Source organism: Balaenoptera acutorostrata, chromosome 8, assembly GCF_949987535.1.
Source record: "Balaenoptera acutorostrata chromosome 8, mBalAcu1.1, whole genome shotgun sequence".
Taxonomy (NCBI): domain Eukaryota; kingdom Metazoa; phylum Chordata; class Mammalia; order Artiodactyla; family Balaenopteridae; genus Balaenoptera; species Balaenoptera acutorostrata.
This window is the reverse complement of record NC_080071.1, coordinates 54,297,066-54,311,654: the sequence shown is the minus strand read 5'-3', so window position 1 is coordinate 54,311,654 and position 14,589 is coordinate 54,297,066. Positions and strand designations below refer to the sequence as shown.

The 14,589-nt window shown below is 40.0% G+C and overlaps 1 protein-coding gene across 1 annotated transcript in view; it reads left to right on the top strand.

Annotated features, from left to right (window-relative positions):
- Positions 1-14,328, top strand: part of LOC130708697 (cyclin-Y-like protein 1) — a 33,463-nt gene extending 19,135 nt beyond the window's left edge. The window contains exons 5-10 of the mRNA XM_057551347.1: positions 1,870-1,905; positions 4,110-4,161; positions 5,134-5,253; positions 9,073-9,239; positions 12,515-12,677; positions 14,212-14,328. Coding sequence (XP_057407330.1) covers positions 1,870-1,905; positions 4,110-4,161; positions 5,134-5,253; positions 9,073-9,239; positions 12,515-12,677; positions 14,212-14,328 — 655 coding nt within the window. The remainder of the gene's footprint in view (positions 1-1,869; positions 1,906-4,109; positions 4,162-5,133; positions 5,254-9,072; positions 9,240-12,514; positions 12,678-14,211) is intronic.
- The last annotated feature ends 261 nt before the right edge of the window (positions 14,329-14,589 follow it).

Below are 14,589 nucleotides of genomic sequence, written 5' to 3'. Positions count from 1 at the left end.
GCTCTTGGCAACTAGAGAAAGCCCGCGCGCAGTAACAAAGACCCCATGCAGCCAAAAATAAGTAAAATTAAATAAAATTTAAAAAAAAAAAAAGATTAACCTTGCTCAGACAAGTAGGTTTCATCCTTTTTTTTCCCGACCTAGTCTAATTTTTGGAAGTACAGTAAATTTTAATTTGCTCTCATGAAGTTTTAAAAATGATCATTCATCACATTCATTATTGGTGAAATAAAGGTTTACTGAGAAAATTAATAGGGCCAATTGGCTTTTAGGAATGATTTTGAAAATGTTTATCATGGGGTTAGTTTTCAGTGGGGTAGTTGTTCTCAGTGGGGTAGGTGAGCCTTATTAGAATCACTTATGCAACTTTTCAAGATATATGTTTCTGGATGCACAAAGTCCACCCGCCTGCCCCCGCCTCCAAGACACAGTGTCTGTGTGTCTGTCTGTCTGTCTCTCTCTCACCCACGCACACACACCTTTTGACAAGATGGGGAATGATGTGAAGCATGATTATATGGACAAAAGCATCCCGAGTGATTCTCCGATCTTAACCCTAACTCATTCATCCCTAAACTTTGCTGCACGCTGCAGTCATCTGGGGATCTTTAAAAACAGTCCTGATGCCCAAGTCATACCCAGTGCCGGTTAAATCAGAACATCTTGAAGCAGAAGCCAGGCAGTTTTTAAAGCTTCTCAGATGATCCCAGTGTGCAGCTGAGCTTGGGAGCCACTATTTGGTTAGAGGGCAGGAGAAAGAGAACTGCTTCTGATAATTAGTGGGACCTTAGGTAAGTCAGTTTTAAGCCTTGGTTCCCTTATCTGTAAAATGGGTTGTTTAATTAAATGTCATCTACGGTTCAGTGGTCCTTTCCATCATAAAACTTCTAATGCTGTGATTTTAAAATCAATTTGAAGATGAAACTTTGAAGCACTATAGAAGTATCCATCTTTGATGCTAACGGTGTTACAGGCCTTTATACAAGTGCTAAGATTCTATAGACCTAATATAAAATTCAGATTTGCCTTCCCTCAATTATTTTGAGTTTCATTTTAGACACTGAGAACAAAGGGGAGCATATAACTTAACCAGAGAACCCCTTTGTTGCCTAATATACAACAGCTGTGAATAACTTAGGACTATAGTAACTTAAAAAAGACTACCTAAGGACTTGTATCTATCTGTTCGTTAATACTTTATTTAAAATAATTTGGAAATACCTGTCATTAATAGTATACTGTGTAGTATTATGCTGTATTATTAGCACTGCTTATTTCAGGATAGCTAGACCTATCAGTTTTGTGGCTATAAAATTTTGCTATTAAATTTTCTAATAATTATGTAAAAGTGATTTTAAATCAATTTGGTATAGAGCACTTTTATTATTTACTTTTAGGGAAATAATGGAAAACGGATGGGTAGGTGGATAGCGAACTAAATCAACTGAAATGCAGGGGCTAACAAAAAAACCACACACACACACACACACCCCCCCACACACAAACAACTACTATATGGCTTAAATTTAAGCATGTGTATAGATAGATATAACTTGTACAGGACAGAAGGTTTTGTGGGTAGAAGGACAAATGACAGGGGAAATATGTAATAATTTATATATTATAATAATCAACCAAAACATGCCTTCTAACAGCATATCTAGCATTTTGGGTCTCCTAATTTTGCTAAAAGCTGAAGAACCTAAAACAAGGGGGAAAGCACCCATGTGGTACTGTTCTGAATTAGAGGATTTCGGGGCCACTGGGCCTCTGGAAGGTCTTCCCTCCTTGCTAACCCCTTTTTAAAAATGTCTTCAGGCCTGATATGATAAAAATCAGTTATTACAATGTATTTTTTTTCCTCCACAGTATGACCTTAGCAATATATTACCACATAAAGAACAGGTGAGCTCTTTTAAAACCTATCTTGTTATTCCAGCTAATTAATTTACAAGGTATCAAGTTTAGTGTTAGGTAATAACTATAGATGTTACTGGCATAAGCTTTTATTATTAGAGTGCTTTTATTACAATATAGAAGTGAATCATTTATTTTTATCTTAGGACCCTTAATTCTTAGGTTACTGAGCATCCCAAAGAGTATTTGTTTATATGGGTTATATTGATAATTTACTGTATTAGAAATTGAAATTGAGAATTTAAAAAATTAAATCCATTGTATGTTAAAACAGGGTTTGCCTTAGCACTATTGAAATTTTGAGCTAGATAATGCTTTGTTGTGGGGTGTTGTCCTGTGTGTTATAGGATATATAGCAGCACCCTTGGCCTCTACTCACTAGATGCCAGTAGCACCTTCTTCCCTCCACATTACGACAACCAAAACTGTCTCCAGCCATGGCCAGAAGTCCCCTGGGGGACGAAATCACCCCTGATTGGGAACCCCAGTGTTTAACATAAGTCATTTTTTTTTAATGAATAATAACTATTTTCCACAACAAAAAATATTGAGAGAAAAGTATCTCCTTAATAGAAGGCAGCTGATTCTCATATCTATTCTGTCTTCAGTCATTTGTTTTGAAGAAACACTATGAAGAAGATCCAGCCGCTTGCAGATATATAGTTGGAAAAAGATGTATTTTTAAAGCCTTCAGATAATTTGGTATATTCTTTGATACTGTACCAAAAGTCTGCATGTGCTAGTTTCTTAAATTAGTTAAAATGGAATTCTAAATCATATCAATGAACTTGTAATAAATACTATGTTAAATTAATACCCATTGATCTGTCATGCATACTGAGTAGATCTTTTTACCTGTACCTGACTTTATAATATTATACGTTGGTCATTTGGAAAGTATTGGTTCACATTTCTTTAGACAGTGTCAAAAACTCACTTTTGTTATTAGTATCACCACCAGTCTTACCAGAAAAGTCTTTTCAGTGTTGAGAAGTTGTCAAGTTCACAATAGAAGGTAGAAGTTTTCCAAAAATCCTGATATTTTTAGCTTGATGGCTTGAATTTTATCATTGGCAACAAATAACTTTAGAGTTATTTTTCTTGAAGTGACAGGCTCACTTTGTTCATTTTTGAAAGAATGACTGTGTCAGTTGTACATTCAGATAACGATGGTGTTCGATGAAAAAAGTGTTTCAAATAAAGATGATGTTCTATGAAAAAAATGACTTACCGCCAAGTCACAAGTACTTTTCCTTAACACAGCCATATTTCAGTATGTAAAAGTGCTTAATGCATACTTTCCACTTATTCAGAATATTAAAAAGAAGGACCAAGGTTTAAGAACACTATTAATTTTTACTCTTTTATCAAGGATGTTCTTAAAGCAGATTTTTAACTGCAAGTGGCAGTGACTAATTGAATGACTTCTAATTCAGTTTGGTACCACTGCCTTGATTCATGCTCAGAAACCAGCAGTTTTACCCACTTTTGCTTTTATACATCCATAGCAAATGTCACACAATGTGAAGGGCAGGTAGTGTCTTAGTATTCTTATAAAAGCAGTTTTGACCTCTTGGGCCTCCTGAAGGAGGGGATAGGGGAGAATCCCAGAGGCCTGCAGACCACATTTAGAGAACCGCTGTTCAAATGAGCGCAGTGTATTAGTGTGGTGAAATTTTAAATTAAAAAGCCTGGTTTCTTTTAAAATAAAAAGACAATTACATTTTTAACTCAAACTATTTAAAAGAGACAAGAAGAAATACACAATAAGAAAATAAAGAACTAAAGAGAAAAAAACGGGAAAAAACCATGAATCTCATATTCACATTGATTGAAGTTAGAAGAATTTATTGCCCACCACCACTGCTTTATAAAATGTTCTTGCATATTCCAGTGTGAGGTTAGAGGAGTGAAAATATATTGGTTTACTAGCATTGCCTGTTAGGGAGGGTCAGTGCTTATAGAGGCAACTCTGGCTGGTTGTTGTAGAAAAGAGTTCACGGAACTTGATGTGCTGAGTAAAAATAGGTCAGGAAACCTTTCTAAGGGTGGAATCCAGGAGAAGAATTTATAAAACTGTTTGCTTTGTTGAAGGTTAAGCTTCCTCTACCCCTCTCTCTACTCCTAGCAGATATTTTACTAAGATAGTAACTCCTGAATTAATTTTTTAAATGCACATTCTTATTTTATAGAGATGCAGATAGATCCTTGGATATTTTTGATGAGAGATTACATCCACTCACAGTAAGTGTCAGTTTTATTGAAGTGGTATTTTTCTCTTATACAGTTGTGTTTATTTCATGCTGATTTGCTTTGAAATTAAGTACTAGAAGAAAATTACTTCCTCCAGCTCGAAGTCAAATTCATCTTCCTTTAAGTCTTCTTCCCCACGCCATGTTGTGTCTAGTCATTTTCCCGAAGGCGTGTTGTATAAGGGGTTGATGGATATGAACCGAGTTGCACTTTGTATGAATAGTGAGCAGGTAAGTAAACATACCCAAGTAACAGAAAATGTATCTTTTTAAAGGATGATTTTCCATAGCATCAAACAATATAAATATTTGTAAATAAACCTAATATGATAAGGCCTCTAAGAAGAAAATTAGAAACCTGTTTAAATTTTAAACGAATTAAAATGACAAAGTTTTAAAATTCACTTCTTCGGGTGCTCTGTAGCCACACGTGGCTGGCGACTGCTGTACAGGACAGCACATCCTTCGAGCCTTATGGTTACAGGACACTGGAAATGTGTTTTCAAAGTTGATGACAGAAAAGTATGACATATGGTGATCAGCAAGACTTCTGAGCCTAAAAATATTGGGTTGGCCAAAAAGTTTGTTTGGTTAGTGAATATATTGTTCAATAAAATGCTTGGTGAAAATGAAAACTGTGTCTTTTATTTTTACTTAAAACCAAATGAACTTTTTGGCCAACCCAATAGTTTACATTTGGTTAGAATTCTGTGGGGAGGAACGTGGAAATACATAAATTTTCTGCGGTTGTGCCTGTATTTTTCTTTAATGAATGGTGGTGAGTACTGGATCACTGTGGTATTTTAGGATCCCATTGTTTATATTTAAAAGACTACAAGACATGTCACCCAACCAAAATTATTTTAAGGGGCACGTGGGCCCAAGTGTGAAGACTGCTATCTTAAGGGTACTTTTAAGTATTTTTCTTCCATGGATACATAGATTGCATTTTTTCTCCTTTCAGCGAGAAAAGATTCCAGAGGAATACTTCGAGCATGATCCTGAACACAAAGTCATTTACAGATTTGTTCATACTCTTTGTAGTGCCGCACAGCTAACTGCTGAAAGTGCAGTAGTAACTTTGGTAAGATATTTTTTCTTTCATAAAGCATCTGTAGAAATTTCTGTCTTGTACACATGGTATGGTCCTGTTTTTCCCAAATGAAAGTAGGTTCCTGAAATGATCATTAGAACTTTATTAAGAGAAACCTATCAAAAGAAAGTAAAGTATACACATTTGAGCTTTAATAATCATTATGATTTAAAATGTTGCCATTGCTTTTCTCATCACAAAACAATTGCTATTAAAGGCAGCAGGAGAGATTTCTGGTTTCTCCTTCCACACCTGAGGGGACACATGCACGCACAGTGCACACGCGCACACACAGACGACGCATGTTGTGGTGGTAGGGCGGGGCAATAACTGAACGCTCTGGTCCACAGGCAGAAACAGGTTCCGGGTAGTTTGAAGCTGAGTCCCAGACTGTACTGCCTAGGCAGTTCTGATGTGTGTCCTGATTGAGAACTACTGCCCTCAGTTCTCTGTTCCTTGGATAATGGATAATGGTGTTAACCATCCCTGCTGTCCTCTTATTGCCTGCATGTGAAGTTGCCCAGGACTAGGGTGCCAGTAGGACTTCAGAAGGCTTTACTCTAGTTAGCCTGCTAAGCTACAGCTGTGTAAGGACCTTTTTGTCATCCATTCCTAATTCCTATGGTAAGATTTTATCATTTGAATAATAAATCATATTCAAGTGAGAGGTAGTTGGGATTGTTTTACTCCTCCCTATAGCAAACCTGTAGGGGGGAAAGTCAGCTGCGTGGTCTGCAGGGAAGGAATACTTAGGCCACTCACTGCCTGCTCCTATCAAGGCAGAATTTAGGACAGGAGGCTTGTCCTTTTGAAAAGAGACCCCTCAGTGGGTACTGGATCAGACACAGGCCTTTTCTTGGAGCTACAGGCCACTTGGAGTGCTTAGCACATGCTTGAGAGAGGCAGGAATGGTGCTTGCATATGGAGAGCTAGGAAATGCAGGAAGGAGAGTATTTGGGTTGGAAGAGGGGCATTTCTTTGTAGACAAGTTAAGCTTGATGTACCTGCGAGACAGCAGAATGGCAGTGTCTAGTAATCATTTGAATATATGGGATTGGAGCATGAATCTGAGCTAGAGGGAGGGAATTAAGTGTAGCTGTTCAAATGCAGAGAAAGTATGTAAAATAAAAAGTGGGTAGAAGATAGATCTGTAGGGACTGTCAGCACTTAAGGGACAGATCCCCAGAGGAGTGGCTACAGTGGTAGGAAACCCAGCAGAGAACCCTAAGAGACACCAGGAGAGGTTCAAGAAGGAGAGTATGGTCCAAACGCTAAATGCTACCAAGAAGTTGCTCATGTCATAAATACCATGTCACTGAATACCTACTCTGTGTCACTTTTCTACATGTGGGGGGTGGAGGAGAGAACAAGTTGGATAAATAAAGTTCTTGCCTTTATGGAGCAAGTGTGGAAGACGTAAATTTTTTTTTTTTTTTTTTTTTTAATCGGAGTACAGTTGATTTACAGTGTTGTGCTAGTTTCAGGTGTATAGCAAAGTATAAGTGTTTTTTTTTAATGAGTGTTTTTTAAAAGATGACTATTTCAAGTAGTGGTAAAAACCATGAAGAGAAAGCAAGGTAAAGGGATAAAGTGATTAGAGGGGCTTACTAGAAAGCTCAGGAAGAGCCTCTTTAAAGAGGTAATGTTTGAACCCAGGACCTGGCTGAACTGAGGAAGATCAGGTACGCTGGCATTACGGGCAGAGGGGACAAGTGCAAGGCTCTGAGACAGGAACTTGTTCTGTGTGTTCAAGGAAAAGCAAGGTGGCCATTGTGATCCGAGCGGGGAATGAGGGAAAGAGCATAGGTGATGAGGTCACGGAAGGACAAGGCCGTACCGGACAGGGCCTCGTAACTTGCAGGCCACGGGAAGAAGGTATTTGTTTGATGGGAAACCTCTGGCAGATCTGGAGCAGGCGCATAAAGTACTCTTAATTTAAGAGGCTCTCCTGGCTGCTTTGGGGAGAACAGACTGTAGTCTGTTGGGAGGCAGAGAAGTTAGGCAGTGGCAGCGATACAAGTCAGAAGTGACAGACAGAAAAGCGGTCAGGGTACCAGTGAAGGTAGAGATAACAAGAAGTTCTAACAGATTGGAGCAGGATACACTCAAGTGCAGGTGTTTGGTCTCAGCGACTGGGCGTGTGGCAGTGCTCTTTCATTTATGAGGGAAGGCCTGGGGAGTGGAGCTCTGGGACAAAGAGCTCTGGGTGGTTTGTGTGAAGGCACCGGTGACCACGGCAAGAGTAGTCTCTGTAGAGTGGTAGCAGCAGGAGGCTGACTGAAGTGGGTTAAGGAGAGGATGGGAGATGAGGAGCTGGCCTCAGCCCTGAGGACGCCGTCGAGGGGCAGTGGGGGACAGGCTGGGGACATGGAAGCATTCACACTGGAGGAAGCCTCTGACAGAGAGGGAGAAGTTGTTCAAAAAGAGACTAACTGTGGGCACAGTGCTCTGCAGAAGTGAGGTGGGATCAACTTCATTCATAGGAGAGTTAGCTTCAGTGAAAAGAAAGAAATCTCGCTTCCTCCGAGACAGGAGGGCAAGTGGGATAAATGAATATCGGCACGTGTACCAAGTTTGCCAGTACAAAGGTGAGAGGAAGTTGAGAGATTGCCAGTGTCGTTTCAGTGCCTCTGATTAGTCCCATAAAGTAGAGAGTTGAACCTTGCGGGGAGAGTCGTTCTTAGGGTACTAGAGAGTGCTGAGTTCTTTGGGGAATGGGAGCCGAATTTCACTAAGAACATATAATCTCAATACCCGTGTTTGAAAACACAGTAGAGTTTGGAGGGCATGGGCGAATCTGAGCTGTCAATCTGATAACCCTTCAGAGAGTAAACAGACTCTTTAAAACTGGACATTTTTCTTTTTGTCAAATGGCATATACACTCTTCTACAGAGGTAACAACAAATCACAGCTTACCTCTCTAATCTTTGCTCAGCTGTTAACTCCATCCAGTTCTTTGTAGGGTAGACATTTGATACATGTGAAAGAAACCATGAAATCATCTCACAAACCGGCAGGTTTAGAGGAGCCCCAGGGATACAGACACAGGCAGGTCTTCCCACCTTAAAACCAAAAGAATTGACTAAGCTGCAGATTATGTAAGACAGAAATGAATAATGAAATGATAATGGAGATGTGAAAAATTGGGGATATGAAAAGGACTACCCTTTGTATGCATGTGTGTTCCTTAAAAAGGCACTAAAATATGGGAATACTTGACAGTTGTAAAGCCCCTTTGGACTGCCTGTCCTGCTGTGCCACGCAGCAGCCACTGGGAGGCTCTCTTGACCACCCGTTTTTATCTTCAAGTTCATGCCACAAAAGGACTGGTGACTCTGAAGAGAAGGTAAAGATGTGCTCAGTCTTACCAGAATTTTACACACTCAAGCGTTATGTAAAATCGCCATGCAACCACCACCAGTCTTGTAGTTAACATTGCACGTGATAGGCACTCAAGCATTTACTGACCAGTTGAAGTCGACACTGGGCTGTATGTGCTGCCCTTGACAAGTGGGAAGGTAATAACACAATGCGTGTCTTTAGAATGCCCTTTGCTGAGATGTCCTTTCATTCCTGTGACCAAAATTGGGTTGGAAATTCACACGGGCAGAGTAGAAATATCAGACTAACAGAAATATCTGACTTACAACTGTGACCTGGCCTCTGGCCTTGGCTTGGCTGAGCAAAGTCTTTGTAGAACCTAGGAATAAAAGGGGTGTCAAAAAGAGATGAAATCTGTCATTCCTAACAATTCTTATCACAGCACTTAAACTGAACTAAAATCAAAGATCAGTGCTCTACTTTTGCAGGTTTACTTAGAAAGGCTTTTAACTTATGCTGAGATCGACATTTGCCCCACTAACTGGAAAAGAATTGTTTTGGGAGCCATTCTTCTTGCCTCCAAGTTTTGGGACGATCAGGCTGTATGGAATGTGGACTACTGCCAGATCCTCAAGGACATTACAGTTGAGGACATGTGAGTTTGTAAGGTTACCGTGAACTTTCTAACCATTTTCCAATACCTCATTTGCTCTCATAAAGTTTACATTTTTAAGAAATGTTACATTTTAAGAAAGGTTACCTTGTGCAGAGAGCTGAAATAGACATAAAATTACAGACTTCTTTCTATCTAGCTGTAGTATAACAATTTGTATTTCCCCTCATTAATTGGTAGGTCTTGATGTGTTATTGTTGTAATATTCTGCTTGATAAATTGAAATTATTTTTCTGGTGGTTTTTGCCAAACATTTTACAAGCTCACTACCAGAACAACATGGTACAGTCAGTAACTTGACAGTTTTCTTAAAGCTGTCTACCAGGTCCAGTCCATTTTTAAGGGGCACATGCCTGGTCTTTGAAGCAAGTGGCCACTGTTAAGGTCTTAGGGCCTCTAGACTACTGACAGGTTATAATTTCAACCTGAGTCACACATTGTGTATTTGCTTTTGCTGGTCTTTTTCTCCTTTTGATCTGAGGTTCTGTTGTTACAGAAACTATGATGTACAGGTAGCCACATATAAAGGTTTCAGATCCCTGTGTTCCTGTCTCCTCCCCTAAAGTCTGCTGAGTTAGGAAACACCTACCTCTCAGGTAGTCCGGGAAGCATCCCTGGGGCCTCACCCAGGGCACTCAGCAAACACAGCGGCACTTTGTGGGGCCTTGAGTTAACTAGGCAGGTTCTCCTCACGGATGGCACGCTCACATGGGCATGAAACGCCAGGCTTCCAATCTGGCTCTGGTGAAGGGCCCCAAGGGTGGGAAGCAGGATGAGCCAGAGAGGTAATTCCAGCAGACTCTCGAAGTGCCCGCTTGACAGTGAACCTGTCTTTGTGGGTGGCATTCAGGAAAATGGGAAAGGACACCTCTTGATTATATTGGACAGCAGAGGCCGATCAAGATGGCAGGCAGGGGCAAGAGTTTGTTTTTGTTACCTTTGCCCCTTACTCTAGATAATTCACAATTACCAAAGTGCATATTTACAGCTGAAGCGAGGAAAGTTGTGACTAAGAGAAGGGACCAGTGACTGTCAGTAGCTGTCAAAGTGGCTTTTGGTGAAAATGCCCACTTTGGTGATCATGTAAACCAGGTGGTCATGGTGATATTGCTGGTAGCAATCTTAGCAAACAGTGTAACAGCAGATAATGAATTTGAAATGAATAGAAGTACTTTGGGAAGTTGCAGAAACTAAAGTGCCGTTGACCAACACTATCATCAGTCTTTAAACTGGTCCCTTGAAGGAAGGAAAATTTGTAATCGTGAACACCATCCCTGCCATGATGGCAGCTGAAATTTTCTCAGAATCTGCAACTGAGCTGACTGGGGCTCTGGTTCCAGGTACAACATCCGAGAACATGCAGGGAAACGTGTGGGTGTTCATAGACATTGAGCCCAGGAGCATTGGCGGCACTGTCCAGCTATGAAGAAACTAATTCTAAACAACGCTTTTCTGTGTAGAACGGAGAATCACCAGGAGTTATGTTTATAATAGGCTGCTTTTGTTTATGATCTTTGGGAGTTGGAAAGCATTACAACAAAGTGTTTAATACACATTTGTTTCATCCCTCTGCTGTTGACTACTATTTGTAATGGTCTCATTTTGAGTCTGAATTGAAAAATTGCTGTCTATCAGCTTTTCCTTAAAACTTTCTAACATCTCTGTGTCTTGTTAAATATATATTTCCCTTCAAAAGAGTAAGTTAAACTGAGCAGCTGCTGTTCAGACAGTTTGCTGCGCCTGTAAGTGGTAGGCTCTTCAGCCACCTAGCCATTTAAAAACAGCAAAAAACACAGAAGATGCATATTCTGTAGGCATAATGCTTTTCTTCAGTGATTAAAGCTCTATTAATAGACATGTTAATCCTATGAAGTACTGTATTTCCACACAATTAAAATGTATTAGTGGAGAAAATATAAAAGAGATAGTGAAGTGCATTTATTCTTGTAGTAAATTAAGTCCTGATTAGCTGATTATCAAAACATTATCTGATTTACATTTCTATAGACTTCTGGCCGTATGAACAGGAAATTAATTTTGGAAGTAGGTTCAGTTAGGTTTAAAGTTCAACAAATGAGAAACCTCATTTCTGCTCATACTCTGCTCTCCATACAGGAGAACATGGAGCATTTGTTGATTTATCCAATGGATAAAATATTAACACTTTAAAACCAAGAAACCAAATGTATTGTAAAATAAGCGACTTGCATGTTTGTTTGGGTATTTATCATTTTTATATAATCAACTCTCTAAAGTGATTGCTGTGGAAAGTGGTAAGATTTACTCTAATTTTATATTTATTTACTTAAACATTTGGCAAGCAAATGGCTGGATATGGTCATATAGCAGAAGCCTGCTCCCAGCACTCTACTTTCCCACTTCATTGAATTCGCCCTCTGTGGGCGTGTGCAGTCTGTCCTGGCAAGGGGCGGTAGGTCTGAACATTCTGGGCTGCTCTCCTAACACCGGGGGAAACAACTGCTCTATCAGAGGTCGTATCGTAAAGTGGGTTTAGTCTAGCTGAGACATAATCTTACTGCCTTCCTCAGCTTAAAAAGTGCATCCTGTCCTGTCATGGTGACGACAACTCACCCTAGTAAGGTTTTAAGGTGAACAGAAACTTGCATTATGCCCTTTGACACAGCCCCATGCACGGGGTGGGGGTGGGGGGATTCCCTTTCCCATCGAATGTAGCTTATTTATTTATTTACTTGAGATGAATCCTTGTTGCCTCAAGAGTTTTCCCCCCTCAGAGATAATAGCAGTGGCTCTCGAGGGACCCATTTGTTGCCATGGTGATGTGCCCACGCCTTGTGTTGGCTCGTCTTCACCTCATTGAGCCCCTTCCTGTCCTCAGCCCGGTGAAAATGTCTGCAGGTTCTTCAGAGCTAATAAACAGCATCCATCATTCCTTTCATCTGATCACTATAGCGGGGCCTTGTGAGTGAGTGTGGAGCATGAATCGTACAGCTGCACTAATGGAACTCTGAAGAATGAGCCCCTGAGTCAGCAGCATGAGTGCATAAGAGGGCCATAACCTCTTCCCCCTTGTCCCAGACTCAAAGTGCTGGGACGCAGAAAGGACCACAAATAGCTGTACCTTGTTTGAACATTAGGGTATTAATCCAGCTGGGTAGCCATTATTTGTTTCAAAACAGTATTTAGAGCCATCCTAGTAGCTCAGAATGGTATTTTTGAAGATAGCCCAGTTGACTAAAATTGTCCTGTGTTGCTTTTGTCTTCTCCTCCTCCCCCAGGAATGAGATGGAAAGGCACGTCCTGGAGCTACTTCAATTTAATATGAATATTCCTTTCAGTGTGTATGCCAAATACTACTTTGACCTTCACTCCTTAGCAGATGACAACAACCTGAATGTTGTATTCCCTCCTCTTAGCAAAGAAAGAGCACAGAACTTAGAGGTAAGGCTGTGAAATCACTAACTGGGGTTTTCTGTCAGCCACTGAAGCCACATCTGTAGCTAAATTATATTAAGCAGTGATTAGGAAAATGGAAAGCTGTTAACAGTTTGAAGAGCTTATTGACCCGTTGGCCTCGTATTTCCTGTGTCTTTTATGGTTTATACAGGGATCCCACATTATAAAAAAAAAAATTGTCTCTTCTGTAACCATAATTCAGAATACTTTAAATCATATTTAATCTGTTCTTAATGGTTTTCCATTTGAACCTCTACACTTACATATAACCATACATGAATAATTTCTTAAAATTGTATCCCTAATCATATGTACCTACATAATCTACTTACCACTCTTAACTGTCTTTTTTTTTTTTTTTAATAATTGATGTTTTGGACTATTTCTACTGTCTTGATATTTTTAATAAATAAATAAATGTATTTATTTATTTATGGCTGCATTGGGTCTTCGCTGCTGCACGCGGGCTTTCTCTAGCTGCGGCGGGCGGGGGCTGCTCTTCATTGCGGTGCGCAGGCTTCTCATTGCAGTGGCTGCCCTTGTTGCAGAGCACGGGCTCTAGAGCGCAGGGTCAGTAGTTGTGGCGCACGGGCTTAGTTGCTCCTCGGCATGTGGGATCTTCCCGGACCAGGGCTCAAACCCGTGTCCCCTGCATTGGCAGGCGGATTCTTAACCACTGCGCCACCAGGGAATTCCCTCTTAACTGTTTTTTACTCAGCTTGCAGTTCGTGTGTGTGTGTGTGTGTATGTGTATCACAGTTCAGTCCCATGAGTTTATTAGACAAAGCATCTGTGGCTAACCTGAGAGACCTATACTTGGAAGGTATAATGTGGATTCAGATACTGGCTGTAGAAAGTACATGAGTTTTTAATATAAATGGTAACGTACATGGAACAAAGTAATACTTATGGCTTATGATTTTTGGTGGGTATACAGCAAAATTCACAACTGAAATGAACACATTTAAAATTGATACTTTCTGTGGTACCTTGGTGGTACTTTAGAATAATATGTTTTTCTACCATAATTTATGTGCAAGTGAAATAGCACCTTTCAGCGCTTGTCATTAGACCTCTCCTACCTTCAGCACATACCTACCTGATTAAAATTTTCTTAGAGTATGTAATAACTAATGAAAACTGAATAGAAGTTGAATAGCTGAGTAAACACTGATTTTGCCCAAGTGTATGTCCATTACGTTTAAGGATCACGTGTGTAGGTAACAGATGATATTGCTATTAGGAGCCTATCATTAGGAACCCAATTTTTAAGTAACTCTAAGTTATTAGGGCAAGTTACCCCTTGCCCCAGCAATCTAATCATAGCCCTTAAAGGTTATTACCTTAGGGAATTGTCAGTTAGTGTAGATATCAGCTATCCAAAGTAGCAGTAACTATGAACTATCTAAACGAATGTAGATGTGTGGCTTATCAATGATGCTTTTTTTGTTTTTTTAAGGTCCGAACATTTTTTTTTCCCCCTAATTATACCTATGTTCTACCTGATTGACTTTCCTAGGCCATTTCCAGATTGTGTGACGACGAATACAAAGACGTGTGTAGAGCTGCTATGAGAAGGTCTTTCAGCGCTGATAGTTTCATTGGTATTCAGCGCTCCAATGCCATCCTCTCTTAAGGGAGAAGTGAGGGGTTGTAACATCATAAACCTCTCGAAACAAAGACTGGAGAAATATCACCTCTCCTGCTCAGAAACCAGCAAAGTTAGTATTTTCACCTTAAAGAAAGACATTGAATTCAAGAGACTCATGGACAAGCGAAGATTATGCTCATAGGAAAGAACGGGACCTCGTCAATGTAACACGCTCTTCTGTCCTTTTTATTGTAAACAGAGTTACAAAAACCACTCCAAAGCTAAAAGCTCCCAATCCATGCACAG